The sequence below is a fragment of the Lepisma saccharinum genome, chromosome 27 (assembly GCF_977018435.1).
Source record: "Lepisma saccharinum chromosome 27, izLepSacc3.1, whole genome shotgun sequence".
Lineage (NCBI taxonomy): Eukaryota > Metazoa > Arthropoda > Insecta > Zygentoma > Lepismatidae > Lepisma > Lepisma saccharinum.
The window spans coordinates 36,480,158-36,498,706 of NC_139255.1; the positions used below are offsets into that span (position 1 = coordinate 36,480,158).

At 40.0% G+C, this 18,549-nt stretch overlaps 1 protein-coding gene across 6 annotated transcripts in view; it reads left to right on the forward strand.

Moving 5' to 3' along the window:
* LOC145980126 (piezo-type mechanosensitive ion channel component-like) overlaps positions 1-18,549 on the forward strand; it is a 224,241-nt gene that overhangs the window by 8,519 nt on the left and 197,173 nt on the right. For all 6 annotated transcript variants that reach the window (XR_014440830.1, XM_083113141.1, XM_083113139.1 and 3 more), the window contains exon 2: positions 5,751-5,834. Coding sequence is in view for 5 of the 6 variants with exons in the window: in XM_083113141.1 (XP_082969267.1) it covers positions 5,771-5,834 (64 nt within the window). In the remaining variant the exon portion in view is untranslated. The remainder of the gene's footprint in view (positions 1-5,750; positions 5,835-18,549) is intronic.

The window sequence follows — 18,549 nt, forward strand, 5'->3', positions numbered from 1 at the left end:
TCCTTATCAGAAACCTGCATAACATTTTGGTTTCACTGCACACAATTTTGACAGGCCAATTTTTGTATCACGATTCTGTTCTTGGAACAATGCATACACTTCTCTTAAATTATACATGAGGAGCCTCTTTTGCTTGTTCTGCTTTTTCCCATCCTCACGCACCGTTATGAAATCCTTTTTTCCTGGAAGATGCCGGGAAATATCATCAGAGTTGTAAAATTTTTCAACCTTAGATATAGTTTTTAAAGTAATCGCCAAGGGGGATTTTCTGCTTTGCTTTACTGGTTGCACTGATACATTATACGATTCAGCCAGTTGTCTTACAACAGCTGTTCGTTTCCTGGGACACTCAGGCAAGTTCTTTTGCACTCATTTCACTGCCTTTCCAAGAGGGGACTTGAAGTTATTTGCTCCACACTAGGCCTATTCAAGTCAAATAGTTTTGCCTTTTGTCTTTTTTGGTATTCTTACACCCTCTTCTGCGTGGCCTCTCTTTCTGCAGCTCTATCTGATTTTGATTTGATTTTGGTCATTCTTGAACTTGCCTCATAATGTTACGACATTTTCCAGTCTTTCTTGTGTTTTTTGTAGATCCATCCGTGCTCTGTACTCCCGCATTCTTTGGGCAGCCGATTTAGGTGCTTCCTCCATTCTGAAATGAAAAGTACGTGACCAATCAATCTTTAGAAGAGATCATTACAGTAGGGTTACTTGTAAGTTGGCTCAGCAAGGTCATTATTGAACATGTTCAGTCATTGAAGCAGAATTACCAGGATTTTACAGTGTAACAAACATTACCACCTTATTATGTAACATTTGTTACTTTTTGATGTAACGTTTGTTACACAAGTTTGATTTGCAATTATCATATTTCACAGGTTCTATTATTATGAATTACATAGGTTACATTATGAAGAAAGACAATATGAAGTTTCATTCAGCAACAATAAATGCCTTTATAGTAACAACATCAAACTTTTATTTACTGTAACAAACGTTACATAACCTATGCATCTCTTCAACAGCTGATAATTCTTTACTAACTTGTCTGTTTACTTATATGTTATTATATATGGGCACTAAAGAGATTACTTTCTACATTTAATTACATTTTGGCAGGCCGTGGTGGCTCAGTCGGTAACGCGTCTGACTACCATGCTCAAGGTCCCGGGTTCGATCCCCGGCCGGTTCAAATCCGGGAACTTTTCTAACGGTGGAAGCGGCCCCGGTGCCCACCCAGCGTCGAATAACATGGGTACCTGGGGGAAACCCTAGGGGGTAAAGGCAGTCAGGGGCGTGATGCTGATCACATCACCCCCACTCACGACCGGATCAAGAAAGTGTGGGGCGTTACCCCCACACCCCCTATACGCCTTCATGGCATGGTGCTATGCACAGGGGAACACTTTACTTTTACTTTAGGATAACATCAGGTTTTATGGGTACAGTGGCCTAATAGAAAAGTGACAAATTTTCCTTCACAACTCTTCGGCAGCCATCTTGACTTTGCATGCTGGGAACACAAAACTCTTTTCTCCAAATTCAAAAATTAAGTTTGTTCTATAAAGCCACACCAGTGGAGAATGTTTTGGTGCATTCATGTATATATATTTAAAATATGTTTCAAATTTACTCATTTTGTTCCTCCTTTCGTGGAATGGCCCCCCCACACTTTGCACCATGCCATGAAGGCATGTAGGTAGGGGGTGTGGAGTTAGGGCCCCACACTTTCTTGATCACGGCCGAAAGTGGGGGGTGATGTGATGAGCACCACGCCCCTGGCTGAGTTTCCTCCAGGTAGCCACTTTATATGACACTGGGTGGGCACCGGAGCCGCTTGAACAGGTGGGAAAAATCCCGGTTCTCCCTTGCCAGGGATCGGCATAATAATATATCCAAAAACCTGTCAGTTGGGAGGGTGAGATCTCCATTCATCTGTGTCTGCACAAAGCTCAATAAAAGTAATGATCTGGTAGACAGATCCACAAAACAGGCAAAAAAAGAAACAAAAAAAGCCAGACTGTTATATACTACAAATGATATACAAATATGAAATAAAAAAAAGAAGAAAATGGTTGTTGTACAAAAATAAATACTATTACATATAAATGGTAGGGCACAAGTCAAATACTTCCACCCGGTCGGAGTACATAGTGGTTCGGATCCCACTTTAAACTGTAGGTCCAGTCCCAATTAGCCTTACTGTGCATAAAGTGGACTTAAAACACCAACTCAATTAACAATTAACTCAAATACTTCCTGGGTTGTAATGGGTGACCTTTGTTAAAGACATCCAAATGTTAACATTGCTTCCACGCAGGCTCTGGTGACTGGAGCTACAGCCAGTATTATCCTTTGTAGGGCCTGTGTTATGTTGTCCGTATATGTGTGTGCTTGTCCCTTCATCTATATCAGCTTATTATCATTCATTCTGATCTTCATGAGTAGCCAAAAGTGGCAGAAGAAACAATAGTCTACATAATGTGAATTCAAATGTAACATGTTCGATTGAATGCTCATTTGGCAAGGTTAGGAATAAGAACCTTAAACCCTGTAACTGCAGATTGGAATGTAAACCTGTGTTGCATTTATTCTTATAATATCTTATATCAGGGGCTCAGTGGAAAGTAATGTATTGAGACTTGATAAGAGACAAGTTCACAGTCCCTAGTTTCCTGTCTTACAATATGGAAATTATATAGTTTTTACAGATGTCAACTAAAGATATAAGACATAATTAATTTTAACTGACATAACAAACTTTAAGGGGCATTCCAGTATTAACGTGTCTGACATTTTACACATTCTGGATAGATTGGGTTAAAATGTTCATAATGAACTTATTTCATAGAATTATGAAGTACTTTGTGGTGTCTGTTAACAAATGGAAAAAAAAAATACTTAAGTGTGATTACATAGCTTGAATGCATGAAAAGCATTAACAAAGATGTGTTACATGTGTGACGCTTTAAAAATGTACCAAATTTTGACTTCATTTGTCTATAAAGCATATAGACTACAGATGATAGTCATTTTTGTTGGTGAAATATGCAAATTATATGCATTCACAAGCATTTAACCTTAATGCAATTAAAAACCATAATAATTTTCAGATTGATTAATTTACATTAAGTAGGACCACTTTTTGTGGAATGCTCCGTAAGCATTTCAAAATATGCACAATAAGTTATTTAATGTTCTATGTAACAGAAGGGACTCTGATACAATGCAAAGTATGTGTAATATTGCTATGTACAAAGCCTGTCGCAGAGAAGGTGAGGCAGATTTTTTCCTGGCTCGGCAACACTGCCTATGGTTTCGGCACTAGTCGCGTCGTGTAGGATGACTCATTCTGTTTCCGTAGCAAGTTGTCACATGTTGTGAAACCACGTTAGTGAGCAGCTGTGTTGATTTACGTGGAACGTGTTTCGTTTACCCCTCCAGGTTTTTGTGTATAACATTGCTTTTTGCGATGAGTATTCAAGATGAACAGTGACATTCCATAAAATTTTGTTGGCGTTTAGGGAAAAGTGCTGCGGAAACATATGCAATGTTTCAACAGGCATATGCTGATCAAGACAGACTGAGTAGAGCCACAGTATTACCAAGGAGTCATTGAGACTCTGCGCCAGCACGTAGCAAAAAAGAGGCCGCATTTGAAGAACTCCTTCATATTGCACTACGATAACGCATGCCCGCATACCGCGCGAGTTTTTCAGGATTACGCGACGAAGAGAAAAATAGAAATTTTCGCACATCCAGCATACAGCCTGGACCTTGCACCATGCGATTTTGGCTATTTCCACTTTTAAAGGCCGCTTTACGTGGTCATCATTTCATGACGAACAAAGAAGTGATCACCGTAGCGCAACTTTTCTTCAGTTCGCTACCTGACGACGAATTTTCAAAGACATTCACAAAGTGGCAGGAGCATATGGACGCTTGCTTAGCTGTGAATGGTGCCTATTTTGAAAATATGTACATCTACTCAATACGGCTGATTCTGAATAAACATTTTGTTGTTTGTAATTTTTTTTGTTTCATTTTAATGATTCTTGGAGGGGTCCATGTACATGCCTGCCTTTTAACTGCTACGCAGTCACGACTTTTTGACCTATTGCGCTCATTTTGGTCTCAATCAGCAGATAATGAATCAACTTTTCACCCTAGTACATTTGCTAGCCAATGGATGTCGCTGTTTTCCTATACAGGAATTAGTCTCACCTTCTCTGCGACAGCCTTTGTATTTAATGTTCTATGTAACAGAAGGGACTCTGATACAATGCAAAGTATGTGTAATATTGCTATGTAAAAGAGGGGGTAATGGATGTAAACCCAAAATTAAGAGGTGTGGGCAGGCACGGATCCATGGGGAGGACAATAGGAGGATCGCCCTTCCCAACTGCCTGGCTTTTGGATATATTATTATGCCTAATATTTTTGAAGACTCGAGTGTTCTGTCTTTTATCACCAATTTTGATAGGCTCTAGAGTTTTTTTTAAAGTTTGATATAAGTGTACTTTACGCTCAGATAGGCTAATCGGAAATGGACCTACAGTTTAAATTTGGATCCGAACCACTGTACAAGTGTCTCGAAAGAGGATTGAATATGAGACTCTTTGAGAGAATAGCTTTTTATTTTCTTTGTTTATTCACTTTATTCCTCATATCTGATCATTCAGTTTACCGTGTCAATGGGAGGAACTATGATAACAACATATAATAAGAAAAGTCTATTCCAGTCCTGGACCCCAATTTTTCAAAACAACACTCTAATGAAAGTCAGCTTGGTTCCTTTTTACAGTATGATATATTTTTTATACAAAACAGTACAAGCATAGGTTAGAAATTATTCTAGGTGAGGTGAGGCACCCAACTGAAATTTGCTCCTCCCAACTAACTTCTGGATCCGCCAGTGGGTGTGGGCCACTAATAAATGCTAACCAGATATTTGGCTTTTGAAATGGAATGGAAATGTAATATACTTGTTAATATTATTATTCTTATGTGTGATCCTAATTTCATTTGTGCAATGAGGATGTATGTAAGTAAGTTTGACAGGCCAGATATTTTTCTCTGACCACTTTAATTATGCTTCCAAATGCTTACACTGTTACTAAATGCTTTTGAGAAGAAGAATTTCCAGGTTTTATTGGCTCAGTATTTCCATGCTTTCTTTCCTCTTATACATGCAGAGGTTTTCCATCTAGAAGAAAAATAATAATCACTGCACGCAGTAACTTGCACAGCCTTCTTTTTCACAACACAATTTCTCCCAAATTAATACATTTTGTGACTTTTAAGAAATTGAAATTGGTTTATCCAAACTTCTGACTTCTAAATTTATTTCCACTACTCCACATCCTCCTGCACAACTTACGCCAGCCCCTGTGGTAGTGGTTAGCATATCACACTACGATGCCAGGAGTCCCGAGTTCGAATCCTGGCCTGGGCATGGATGTTTGCGATTGTCTATTCATCAATTTCATCACTCATCCCCATCTTCCCAAATTAGCCTAAAGTGGCACAAAAAGCAAAGTAAAATATAGCAAATCAATCAATCCTGCATATCTTACAAAAATCAGCTCTGTGAATTCAGATTATCTATAGTTGAAATTGAACTTCAATTTATCATGTTAGGGGAAATAAAAAATGCGGTTGATAATAATAAGGCGTAATTAGTAACTGACTTATGTATTATTATTCAATTTATCGATATTATAGTTTCATATGTTGGTAATTTCTTTCAGAAAGCAGCCTTGAGTGAAGCATGGCACAATCCTTTCTTTCCCTCGGTTTATTTCAGCTAGTCTTGCCTCTTACATTTACAGTATGTGAGTATTCACTCTTTTCTTTGTATAAATGAAAAACTTATGTATTAATGATAAGTAATTTAGGAATAAGTTACTTCATGTGTGAGTTTATTATTTATTATTTCCTGCATTTTGAATTTTCTTGCACATAAGTGTACTATTTTATGAAATTTTTGCTAATACCAATATAAAATTTAAAGACACTGTTCTAATATAAAATCGCAAATGTTCTATGGTGGACAGGAATGGTTCAGTCATCTCCTTGTGTATGTAATGAGATTTTCCTTAGAAAAGTCAGTTGTGTATTTAGACATTTATTTTCTAAAACATGGAAATGTGAAGTTAGTTTTATATTCATTAAGATACAGGCTATTTGTAGAAACATCAGATAGGCAGAATTATCAGCAATTTTACAGATAGACAGACAATATTATTTCTCTTGTAGTTTACGGTTGTTACAAGCCTAAAAAGACAGGTTTTTGTTGTGTTTCAGGAGAACACACACTCCCTTCATCAGACTTTTTTTTTAACTTTAACAAATGGGAGAGGGTGTTTTTCTGAAACGCCACAACAAAAACTGTGTTTTTAGGCTTGTAGCAACCGTAGACTACAAGAGAAATAATTCTATGATGCATAAAAACAAGAAAAATTAGACAGACAATATCCTGGAAGCTTTTATTATCAATGAGTTCCAGTCCTTGTTTGGACTCTGACTCAAAATATTTTGCATTAATCATTACTGAAGGTCTGGATTCTTCTTTATGATTTCGGTAACAGTTTCGTATATCGGAAACAAATTTCTTCATTTTTACAGGAGAAACTACTTACGGAAATGAGTTTGTCTAAGGTTCACAACGTTCGTCAAGGTATTTTCTTTCATCGTGGAATATATTTGACTGGGAAATCATGTATTTTTCAAAGGAAATATCTCACCGAGGCACAATTGCCATTGTTTTCATTTGCCTATGTTTCTTGATTTTTAGATTTTACGTTTAGATTTTATGACCTACCGTAGATTATAAACAATGTTCTAAGGTAGTTAGAACCGCCAGGCAGTATTTTAGAGTACTGACTGTTAAGGCAAGAAAAGGAAGATGATTATTGGAACATGGAATATAACCTCTCTGACAGGAAAAGATGGAAAAATACAAGATTAAAATCTTAGGCATAAGCGAGACCAAAAGGAAAGGATCAGGAGAGATTGCGATCCGCGCGAGCGAGACAAAAGACAGACGATAGATTCGGGAGTCGAATGGCTTCGTCTACGCGGCTGGTCCAGGGATACGTGCCTCCAGGTTACGTTGCCGAACAATAGGATAGGTTAACCTAACCTACTCACCCACTTTGGGCTTGATTGAACCTATGAAACTACTCTGCTGTGCAACCTGGACGCACCCATCCCCGTGCAGCTCTACGCTGTCCTCCAGTAGACCAGCATCCATTCCGAGGAATGATTGCTGGTTTATCATAGGGACTTTCAGCCTAGTTATTCCGGAGCGAGAGGTACGCTTCCCGGACTTACCCGCCCAAATATGAATTAATAAATCAAGATGTTGGAAAGACACATTTAATATTCTGGGAAATATCACATTTAACTATATACAAGCACTGCACAAACTTATAGGTTTGTTCTTACATATGAAACCAACAAAATGGGTAACAAAAGCATTGTACTTACATCTTCTGCTTCCACCTCATCACACATGGGCCTTGTAACAACACTTGTCACTCCAACTATAAATGGGGGATTTTTGTGGGTCTGCACTAAAAATATAGCGGTATCTTAAGACATATGGGTATTGGCTTGCAAATGAACTGTTTCAGGGAGCTATATCACAAAGGATGGGCCGAAAAATCGTGGATGTCTTTGGATACAAAGCATCATGGTTTCCTGGAGGTTCATTGTCCTCACCATGTGGTTTTGAAAATTTCCGAATTTTCATGGATATTGGTTCCATGCACTTTATGGCACTTCAAGTGCTGTAATTCGTCCATATTATACACTACAGGACTATTTCCAACCCCTTAATAGATACTTCACATGTTGGAACACAAATGGCTACTCCATTGTCCTCTCTCCACTGGCCTACTCTGGCTCAAAACTTGGAGCGATGTTAACTGTACCAACTATCCACACAGAGTGAAATCAAGATGGCTTCCTCTCATGTTAAAAGCTATCTCAGACTCATTGTCTGGTAGCCACGCCCATGAGGCCATCTGATTGGTTCACAGCACTTTGTGTTACTTGCCTTCATCTAGTACCTCGAGAAGCCCAGTAGATGGCAGTCTAGTCAGGGCTAGTTCCACTGACTCTCACCAGATGGCTCTGGTGCTGTGAGACCGATTGTCTTTTGTCCAAAAACATCGATTTTTTGATGTTTTTGTGGTTTGTTTGCACATATAATTGTGACTTGGAGTTATTTTCAGGGAAAGCAAGTTAATTTGTGCTTGCACAAATGTTATCCTGAAAATATGTGTGTTAATAAAAAAATGGCATGAAAAGTAACATGTGCTCTCTGAATTCTACCTAAAAACAAAAGGTTGTTTTTTTGATAACCAATGAATTTTGGTCTGGGGCTTATCAATTACTTAATATTTCAATGTTATATCATACTTTTACTAATTAGGCCTAATTTCTGTTAATCTTAACATATCTGGGAATGTCTATTCCTATTAATTCTACCTGAATTGAATTGGCCTTGTAGTTTGGTTGGAGTGGAGTGCTGCCTGTATGTATTGGGGATGTATACCCAACCTTTGGTTGGTTATACATATCCCGGGCCCTCGGGAAAAGAAAAAGGATAAGTGAAGCGGATCATTTTTCTTTACCCTTTAATACACTATACCCAAATACATACACAAAATATTTATATACACACTGAATTGTTATGACCACGCTGGTCCGAAAAGAATATATACATGAAAGAAAATAAATTTGCAATTATTCTTGCCCGTCACTTGGATATATGTTTGAGATATTGTTCTGTTCGATATATCGAACGATTTCCTAGACGGTATATACATGGTTAATATAACACACACTTAAACGTTTTCAATAAATGTTCATGTTATAATGTCTGCTTTTTGTCGCACTGAATACAGTTTTTGTACTCGACCTGAGCTGCATAGTAATTTTTAGATGTGTATCTACTTGTCTCTGCCCCTCATTCACTTGAGGGTGCAGTACCTTCAAAAAATGTTCACCATACACCTTGGTATGTTGTCCACATTTGATCACCTCACCATTGTTCTTTAATATCTCCTTAGGTGGAGCACGCTGTCGCCTGGCTTTGCGCAGCATCCGTTGCCAGCAAATGTTTTTGTTGCTAGCTTGGTGGAACAATGCTTCGACCTGGCTCCCCATTGAGATTGTGTACAATCGGTAGAATGTACTCCTTGTGTGAAGTCTGTCGGATTGTCATGGTGGTTCGTTTCTGGATGTCAATGTTCGATTACGAACCCCTGACACACTCCCTGCTTCCCCATCTTGCTGGAACGCTGAAAAGATTGTCTCTAGTTCCTGGTATAATATGCTTGTGGGTCTGCTGCTGCCTATGACACCATGCACTTTTGTATGTTTGCTCCGGGGTTTTGTGGTGACACTGAGGGGGAGTTGGAGTGATGTACTCACTGGCCCCACTTCACACGCAGGCTTTGACCTTACCCTTGTTGGTTTTGGGTTGTTCCTCATAAACAACCCTATATGTTTGGGGGTGCTTGCATATTTCTATTACCGCTAACCCTGGTTTGGTCGAACCTAACCCATCGGTAGTGCAAATATCCAATGATTGCTAAACAATAATTTGCTTGATTGGTAGTGAGTGATCTAGCATAGATTTGCACTCATAGGGAAATAAATCTCTATATGATGGTTGGACTCACTTTTGTGTCCAACAAAGAAATGGCCCTGGTAGACAATAATGAAATTACCCTTTATCCCACAATGAAATTGCCTTGGCATATAATACTGAAATAATACTCTTGTATACAACAATGAAATAATACTTTTATACACAACAATGAAATAATCTTTTGTATACAACAATGAAATTGACTTTTATACTCAACAATGAAGTAGGCTATTACACTCAACAATGAAATAGGCTTTTGTATGCAACAATGAAATTGACTTTTGCATACAATGATAAAATAATCCCTTACACGATCTTGACATAAATTTTTCTACCCTATGTACAAATGGGCGAATGTCACAGACCAGACAGAACCTCATCCACAAAACCTCTGACCTTTAACATATATTAATACTAGTGTTCGAAAAATGTGTAGCTTTTTCTCCTCATCTTGTACCTGTTGTACACTCCTATCCGTGCGTCTTACCCTGGATGCGCTAGAGGGATACCAATACCTCTTATGCGACTAATACTATAGCGCAGGAGCCGTACCGTCGCGTACTTCTCTCCTAGGTCCTACTGATATCGGGTTTAGGAAGAAACGTAGAGCTGACGAGCAGACATCTACAGTTTCCATGGGGAAGTATCACAAGGGTACGAGGGTGGAGCCATTTGTGCGCAGTTACTCGTCTTACCAACAGACAAAGCAAGTCGTAGGGAAACGGCTGCACCCCGTCGGGATTGAGGTTGAGTCCTCGTTGAATTCAGAGGCCTCTTGGCTTGAATTAACTTCTTTGAGGTACTCTCGATGCTAACACCGGAGGTAGTAGTCTGAGCTTCTCAATGTAATGACTATACACCTTATAGCTACACCTCCACAACTTCATGTTATTGACATGTTGGTTGGGTAGGCTCTTACCGCTAACACAATGAACAAGATTAAATATGTTATCTGTCACCTGATCACTACAAACTAATGGACCGAAGAAGGTGTGGAACAATTTGTGGGTCTGTCCCTCTAGAGCGTTGCTTTGGAGATGGGATTTAAGAAAAACTAAATCATACACTTTGATCACAGTCCTGTTTTGCTGTGACTCATTTACCTTATTGTTGGCTTTGCTTCGCCTTTCGGCCGTCCGGGATACAGCCATGAACAATTGCTGATCCCATTCGGTTTGTTCACCTGTAGGAATATGAAAGTGTTCCATAACGGAGTTCCTGAGTGAATTGTTTGGCCCTAACTGGGGACCATTGTCTACTATGATTCTTTGGGGAAGTGAACAATGTACAAAACATATATCAATGAGTTTCCTCACTATTAAATTCCATGCTTACTAACTGAGTAGGAATTGTTACACCCTGGCCACCATCACCCCCAGCGAGAATAGCACAGGCTAGTTTCCCGAGGGTTGCTCATAGGGCAGAATGGCATTCATCTCGCTCTGTTGAGATTCCATTTGTCTACCCTTGGGTGTGTGACCTGGTTTGGTGAACCATTTTACCTCATCGAGTGCATTGAGTATGGCATCCATACCTCGTGGGCTGAAGTGAACCAGGTCGGGTCTCATGTTTTGACCGTAACCCATGGTTTCTTCGAACAGCGACATGTTCATTTCTTGGCCCTTGTGCACAAATTTCGATGAGGAATCCAGAACCCTTACATTGCTATTATCATCAAGGGATAATATTTTTGCAATTAGTGAGTCATACATGGCCCAGAACCTGTGTCGGTTCTCATTGGCTAACCTGGGAACTGGTGGAGGAGTCAGAACAATGACCTTCTGAGCACCTTTCCTCTTTAGGGTGTAAATGATATCCTGGAGGTTCCGGAACACCTGGTTGGTGTCCTTCCCTCGGAGCATATCATTTGTGGATACCATTAATAACACATTTTTATGAACACACTTTTCCCTTCTCAAAGCACTGAGCAACTGCACTGAGGTTTGTCCAGATATGCAAAGTCCGATGTGGTAATTACCATCTCTGTCTCTTTGGACAGGATACCCGAATTTTCTTTGCGCAAGACGTGACAACATTGAATCACCCACTGCCTGATACTGATTTATCAGTGGAGTGTGCTTGCATGAATCTGAACATTGTGGGACAGGTTTAGGTTTGGCATCGCCCTTCCCCACGTCAGGACGTTGCCTACCTAGTTTCCCTGGTTGTGCACATTTGGATGCACCTCAGCGAGATGCTCGGAAGACCCGTGTGAGCTGGCGGAACTCTTACGCTGGGATGTTCCACCCTTTCTCCGGTCTACCTTGGTTCTGTTTGGGTACTCCTTAGGCCAGGAGCCCCTCGCAGATTTGCACATGTGAGCGTCCTCCTTTTTGGACGAACCGCTCGCTTCACCCTGACCACGACTCACATAGGTCCGGTTAATGCGAGTCGTGGTTTTCCCATAATTGGGTCGTGCTGGCCTTGCAACTTCCCTCTCAGGATATTGTGGCACTTGCACACTCTCATACCGAAGTATGGAGTTGGCCACCTCCTGAAGAGAGACGAAGGGAGCCAGGATTAACTGGTCCTTCAAGCTGCGCGGCAGCTGTTGCACAACGTGTGTGAAAACCTGGTTGTCGGCGATTTCTGGCAACGCAAGCCTAATCATTTTGACTTTGCGCCAGAAATATTTGTGCACTGATCTGTGCTGGGATGGGTTGTACCTTTCGTTGAGAGCTTTCGCCAGGGAAGAAGCTCTCCACCCATCCCCTTGGAAATATGAGAGGAACTGTCTTTTAAAATCCGAGTAGGACTTGAACTTTCGTTCGTTCCTCTCGTACCACTGCCCTGCCTCGTCCCGTAGACAGAACGAGATTATTTGGAGGGCATCCGCCAAATCTACCTCCAGGAGAGTGAGATCTCTCTCAAACTCCTGCACAAAATCTGAGGCCAGCCTGTTCCCCTGCCCGTTAAAGGTTGGGAGCTGTTTGAGATCAGCAAACCTAACCCTAGGTTTGCTCTTGTTCCTCCTCAGGTTCTTCCTCTTCCTCTGGCTGCGGACTTCGGCATCCGAGCTTTCGGAATTGGATTCCGGGGAGTTACCAAGTGGGTGGTACTTGTTAGGGGGAGACACATAGCCACTACTCTGGTCAGAGCTTTCGTAACCCTTAGGTCTTCGCTTGGTTTTGTGCAAGGCATGGTAGACAGACACATTCCGTGCAGGTGAGACGGGCATGGTGGCTGACGTAAGTGGAAGGGCGGACTGAGTTATTCGTCTCTCCATCCCTTCCAGGCAAGCAAGAATCCTCATCAGGCTTGCATCGTCAGACCTTTGTTCTGCTGGCAGCTGCTCCTCACCAACCCTTTGTTGTGAGGAGGTGCGCTGCTCAGTGACTTGGCCCTCGGAAATGCATACATGCGAGCTGCGGCCTTCCGCCTGACAGTTCGGCATTTCCTTCCTCACTTGCTCGAGAACCCTGTTCTCGATCGTGACCATGTGGTCACTGCAAGTGAGCTCTCTGCATATGTTTTCTAGGGCATCTAACCTCCCTAGAATCTGAGCTGTGGTGGTCTGATTGTCACCGCCTTGCACTTCGCCAACGAGTTCCCTCAGTTCCGAAATTTGGCCTGACACATGTGTAAAATCCCTACCTAATCTTAACTCTAGGTCATTACATTGGATCTCTATTTGGTTAATTCTATTGGTATTGGTCGCTACTTGCTTAGTTAACAATTCTGAGGTCTTCGTGGTGGCATTGTGGATGGAGTCCAGTCTGGCCTGGAATTCCGTCCTTACGGCTTCAAGTTTCCTATTTACTTCGGCCGATGCCTTGGCAAATTCCCTACCCTGAGCATCAATTTTCTGACCCTGCGCTTCAAGTTTCTGACCCTGCGCATCAAGTTTCTGACCCTGTGCATCAAGTTTCTGACCCTGCACATCAAGTTTCTGACCCTGCGCATCAAGTTTCTGACCCTGTGCATCAAGTTTCTGACCCTGTGCCTCAAGTTTCTGACTGACATTTTCAGAGACTTTCGCTTGCTCCTGGAGCATTGCCACAATGAGGTCAAGTTGGGTGTTACTACTGGTACTTGCACTACCGTTGGGTGGGAACCCACGACCTGCTGGCCGTTCCAGCGACCTTGATCTGGTATTCATATTTGGAGAGTGCCGGTACTGAGTCTCATAATCTTGCGATCCGCGCGCGAGCGAGACAAAAGACAGACGATAGATTCGGGAGTCGAATGGCTTCGTCTACGCGGCTGGTCCAGGGATACGTGCCTCCAGGTTACGTTGCCGAACAATAGGATAGGTTAACCTAACCTACTCACCCACTTTGGGCTTGATTGAACCTATGAAACTACTCTGCTGTGCAACCTGGATGCACCCATCCCCGTGCAGCTCTACGCTGTCCTCCAGTAGACCAGCATCCATTCCGAGGAATGATTGCTGGTTTATCATAGGGACTTTCAGCCTAGTTATTCCGGAGCGAGAGGTACGCTTCCCGGACTTACCCGCCCAAATATGAATTAATAAATCAAGATGTTGGAAAGACACATTTAATATTCTGGGAAATATCACATTTAACTATATACAAGCACTGCACAAACTTATAGGTTTGTTCTTACATATGAAACCAACAAAATGGGTAACAAAAGCATTGTACTTACATCTTCTGCTTCCACCTCATCACACATGGGCCTTGTAACAACACTTGTCACTCCAACTATAAATGGGGGATTTTTGTGGGTCTGCACTAAAAATATAGCGGTATCTTAAGACATATGGGTATTGGCTTGCAAATGAACTGTTTCAGGGAGCTATATCACAAAGGATGGGCCGAAAAATCGTGGATGTCTTTGGATACAAAGCATCATGGTTTCCTGGAGGTTCATTGTCCTCACCATGTGGTTTTGAAAATTTCCGAATTTTCATGGATATTGGTTCCATGCACTTTATGGCACTTCAAGTGCTGTAATTCGTCCATATTATACACTACAGGACTATTTCCAACCCCTTAATAGATACTTCACATGTTGGAACACAAATGGCTACTCCATTGTCCTCTCTCCACTGGCCTACTCTGGCTCAAAACTTGGAGCGATGTTAACTGTACCAACTATCCACACAGAGTGAAATCAAGATGGCTTCCTCTCATGTTAAAAGCTATCTCAGACTCATTGTCTGGTAGCCACGCCCATGAGGCCATCTGATTGGTTCACAGCACTTTGTGTTACTTGCCTTCATCTAGTACCTCGAGAAGCCCAGTAGATGGCAGTCTAGTCAGGGCTAGTTCCACTGACTCTCACCAGATGGCTCTGGTGCTGTGAGACCGATTGTCTTTTGTCCAAAAACATCGATTTTTTGATGTTTTTGTGGTTTGTTTGCACATATAATTGTGACTTGGAGTTATTTTCAGGGAAAGCAAGTTAATTTGTGCTTGCACAAATGTTATCCTGAAAATATGTGTGTTAATAAAAAAATGGCATGAAAAGTAACATGTGCTCTCTGAATTCTACCTAAAAACAAAAGGTTGTTTTTTTGATAACCAATGAATTTTGGTCTGGGGCTTATCAATTACTTAATATTTCAATGTTATATCATACTTTTACTAATTAGGCCTAATTTCTGTTAATCTTAACATATCTGGGAATGTCTATTCCTATTAATTCTACCTGAATTGAATTGGCCTTGTAGTTTGGTTGGAGTGGAGTGCTGCCTGTATGTATTGGGGATGTATACCCAACCTTTGGTTGGTTATAAGATGCTGATGAATAAGGGATATACCTTAATATTCTCAGGAGTAGATAGGAAAGCAAGAGCAAAAGAAGGTTTAGGTATAATATTTGAAGAAGAATGTACAAAGAAAATAGTAAATTGGGAACCAATTACATCAAGAATATTAAGAGTAGATATGGAAATGGAGGAGAAGATATAATTTATTCAGATCTATGCACCTACAGAGGATGCAAATGAATGTGAAAAAGATATTTTGTATGTCAACCTACAGGATACTATAAATAAGGCTAAGGACTTTGCTAGACATGTGATCATCATGGGGGACTGGAATGCCAGAATTGGAAATGAATCAGAGAAGGGGAACGAGTGTATGGGAAAGCATACAGCAGAAACAGTGAAAAATAGAAATGGAGAGAGAATGATTGAATATTGTATAGACAATAATTTACTTATAGGAAATACATTTTTTCCACATAAAACAATACATAAAATAAGGGGTGTAAGGGGTGCTCCTTCCACGTAGTGCACCCAATAGTCAACCTCACTTCCACATAGTACACCCTGGACTGCAGACTAACGAGGCTCTGGCGACTGGCCCCATGGTCAGTATAATTTTTTTTGTGTTGCCCTGTGTTTTGTCCTTATTTGTGCTGAGTGCTCCTTTACAGCCTCAGCTTTTAACGAAAGTCAGAAGATTTTAATATTTTATGATTTTAGTTATGCAACGTTAGAGTTGTTGTGTGCAACGATAAGGGGCTGGACCCCGTATAATGTGATGGGTGCAAAATAGCCTTAGTGCTGATGCACCCAAAATTTTAAATTCAAATTCAAAAATACATAAAATAACATTTGTAGCAGAAAGGAGAAGAGCAAGAAGTACATTAGATTATTTCACTTACACAGAAAATACAAGGTATGCAATACAAGATGTTAGAGTGTACAGAAATGCAGAACTAAGCACCAAGCATAAATTACTAATAATGAGAACAAGATTTCATTAACCTAAACAAATTGAAATTGAAATAGGAGAACTAAGGACAGAATGCAAGCAAAAGGAATTTAAAAGGCAAGTAAAGGAAGAGTTGAACAAAAGAGAGAGAGATCTAAGTATCCAGAACCAAGATAAAGAAGAATTAGAAGAAAGATGGAATATTCTAAAAAGAGTATTGATTAAAACAGCTACAGAAGTTTGTGGCTTAACAACTTTAGGAGATCAAAAGAAAAGATCAAGATGGTGGAATAACTTGGTTAAAGAAATTGTTAAACGGAAGAAACAAGCATGGAAGAGGTACATGGAAAATAAAACAGAGGAGAAATGGAATGAGTATGTTCAGAGGAGAAATGAAGCAAAAGAAGCAGTCCGACAAGCAAAGAAAGAATCATGGGAAGAGTTTGGGTTAGAAATAGAGAAAAACTATCAAGGGAATAGTCGAAAGTTCTGGCAGACAGTAAAAGCAATGAAAGGAAAATATGGGAAGAGAATAAGAAACATAGAAGATGAATCAGGAAATATACAAACAGAAACTGAAGATATATTGAAGACATGGAGTAAGTATTACGAAAACACATTTAGAGATGAAAATGGGAAGATGAATGAAGAAGATGCAATAGAGAGTGCAAATGTAGAAGAGGATGGAAGAGATTAAATAAAAATGCAAGAAGTGGAGGATGCAACAAAGAGAGTGAAATTAGGAAAAGCAGCAGGAGCAGATGGAGTATACCCAGAACTAATAAAGATGGGAGGAAAGAAAGTTGTATAATGGTTGTGGAAGATTTGTAATGAAGCATGAAAGAGAATTAAAATACCCAATAATTGGGAAAGAAACATGATCATACCAATCCACAAAAAGGGTAGCACTGTAAAATGTGAAAACTATAGAACAATCTGTCTATCTTCAGTAGCTCTAAAAATATACACAAGAATCTTAGAAAGAAGGCTAAGAGATGAAGTAGAGGAGGTTAGAAGAAGAACAAGCAGCTTTCAGAAGAGGAAGACAAACGCAAGATCACATTTTTACGTTACGACAAGCCATAGATAAATTTCTTAGCAGAGAAAAAGAACTGTTTGTAGCCTTTCTGGATTTAAAGGCAGCCTTTGATACAGTACCACGACAGCAACTATGGTCAGCGTTACAGAAAATAGGAGCCTCAGAAAAATTAGTAAGAAGAATACAAAGTGTCTACAAGACAGTTAAAGGAATAGTGAGAATAGGAGGGGAGAAATCAAAAGAATTTAACATGAACAAAGGAGTTAAACAAGGAGATAGCCTCAGCCTCTTACTATTCATAATACTAATGGATCAAATACATAAACAAAGTAGAAGAAGAACACGAAAATGTAAGGTTGGAAATAGGAAACTGAAACCAGTTTATGTACAATCACTTCTGTATGCTGATGACATAGCATTAATAACATCAACAAAACAGGAACTACAAAATACAGTAATAGAATGTGGCAGCTCAATACAAGATAGAGAAATGATAAGTGAACCCAAAGAAGAGTAAAGTAATGCATATATCAAAGCATGGAAATGAAGAGAGATTGGAAATAAAATGGCAAGGAGAACAGCTAGAACAAGTGAATAGATATGAATATTTGGGAACAATAATAACAGCCGATGGAAAAGTAGAAGAAGAAATAAATAACAGGGTTCAAAAAATCAAATAAAATATATTACCAAATAAGTAATACAATAGTAGGGAAAAAGGAGGTACAGGAAAATACTAAATTAAGGATTTACAAAACCATAATTATACCAACAATGCTCTATGGCATAGAAAGCTTAACGCTCCAAAATAAGCATAAAAGTAGATTAAGAGCAACAGAGATGAAATACCTCAGAAGAGTCGTTGGAAAAACCAGACGAGATAGAATCAGGTACACTAAAATCAGGGAACAGCTACAAGTAGAATCAATTGAAGAGATAATAGAGAGAAGAACACTTGGCTGGTATGGCCATGTCATGAGAATGGGAGAAGAAAGAAAACCGAAAGCGAGACCAGAAGGAAGGAGAGGAAGAGGAAGACCTCAGATAGAATGGGAGTAATACCTGTAAGAGATGGTTATTAAAAGAGGAAAGGCACTAGTGGAAGTTAAGAGAATGGCACTAGATAGGAAGAGTTTTAGCAGATGGCTGAATGACCCCGATGCCTAACAGCACGAAGGGGAAGAAGAAGTAAGTAAGTAAGTAAGACTTTTAACAAA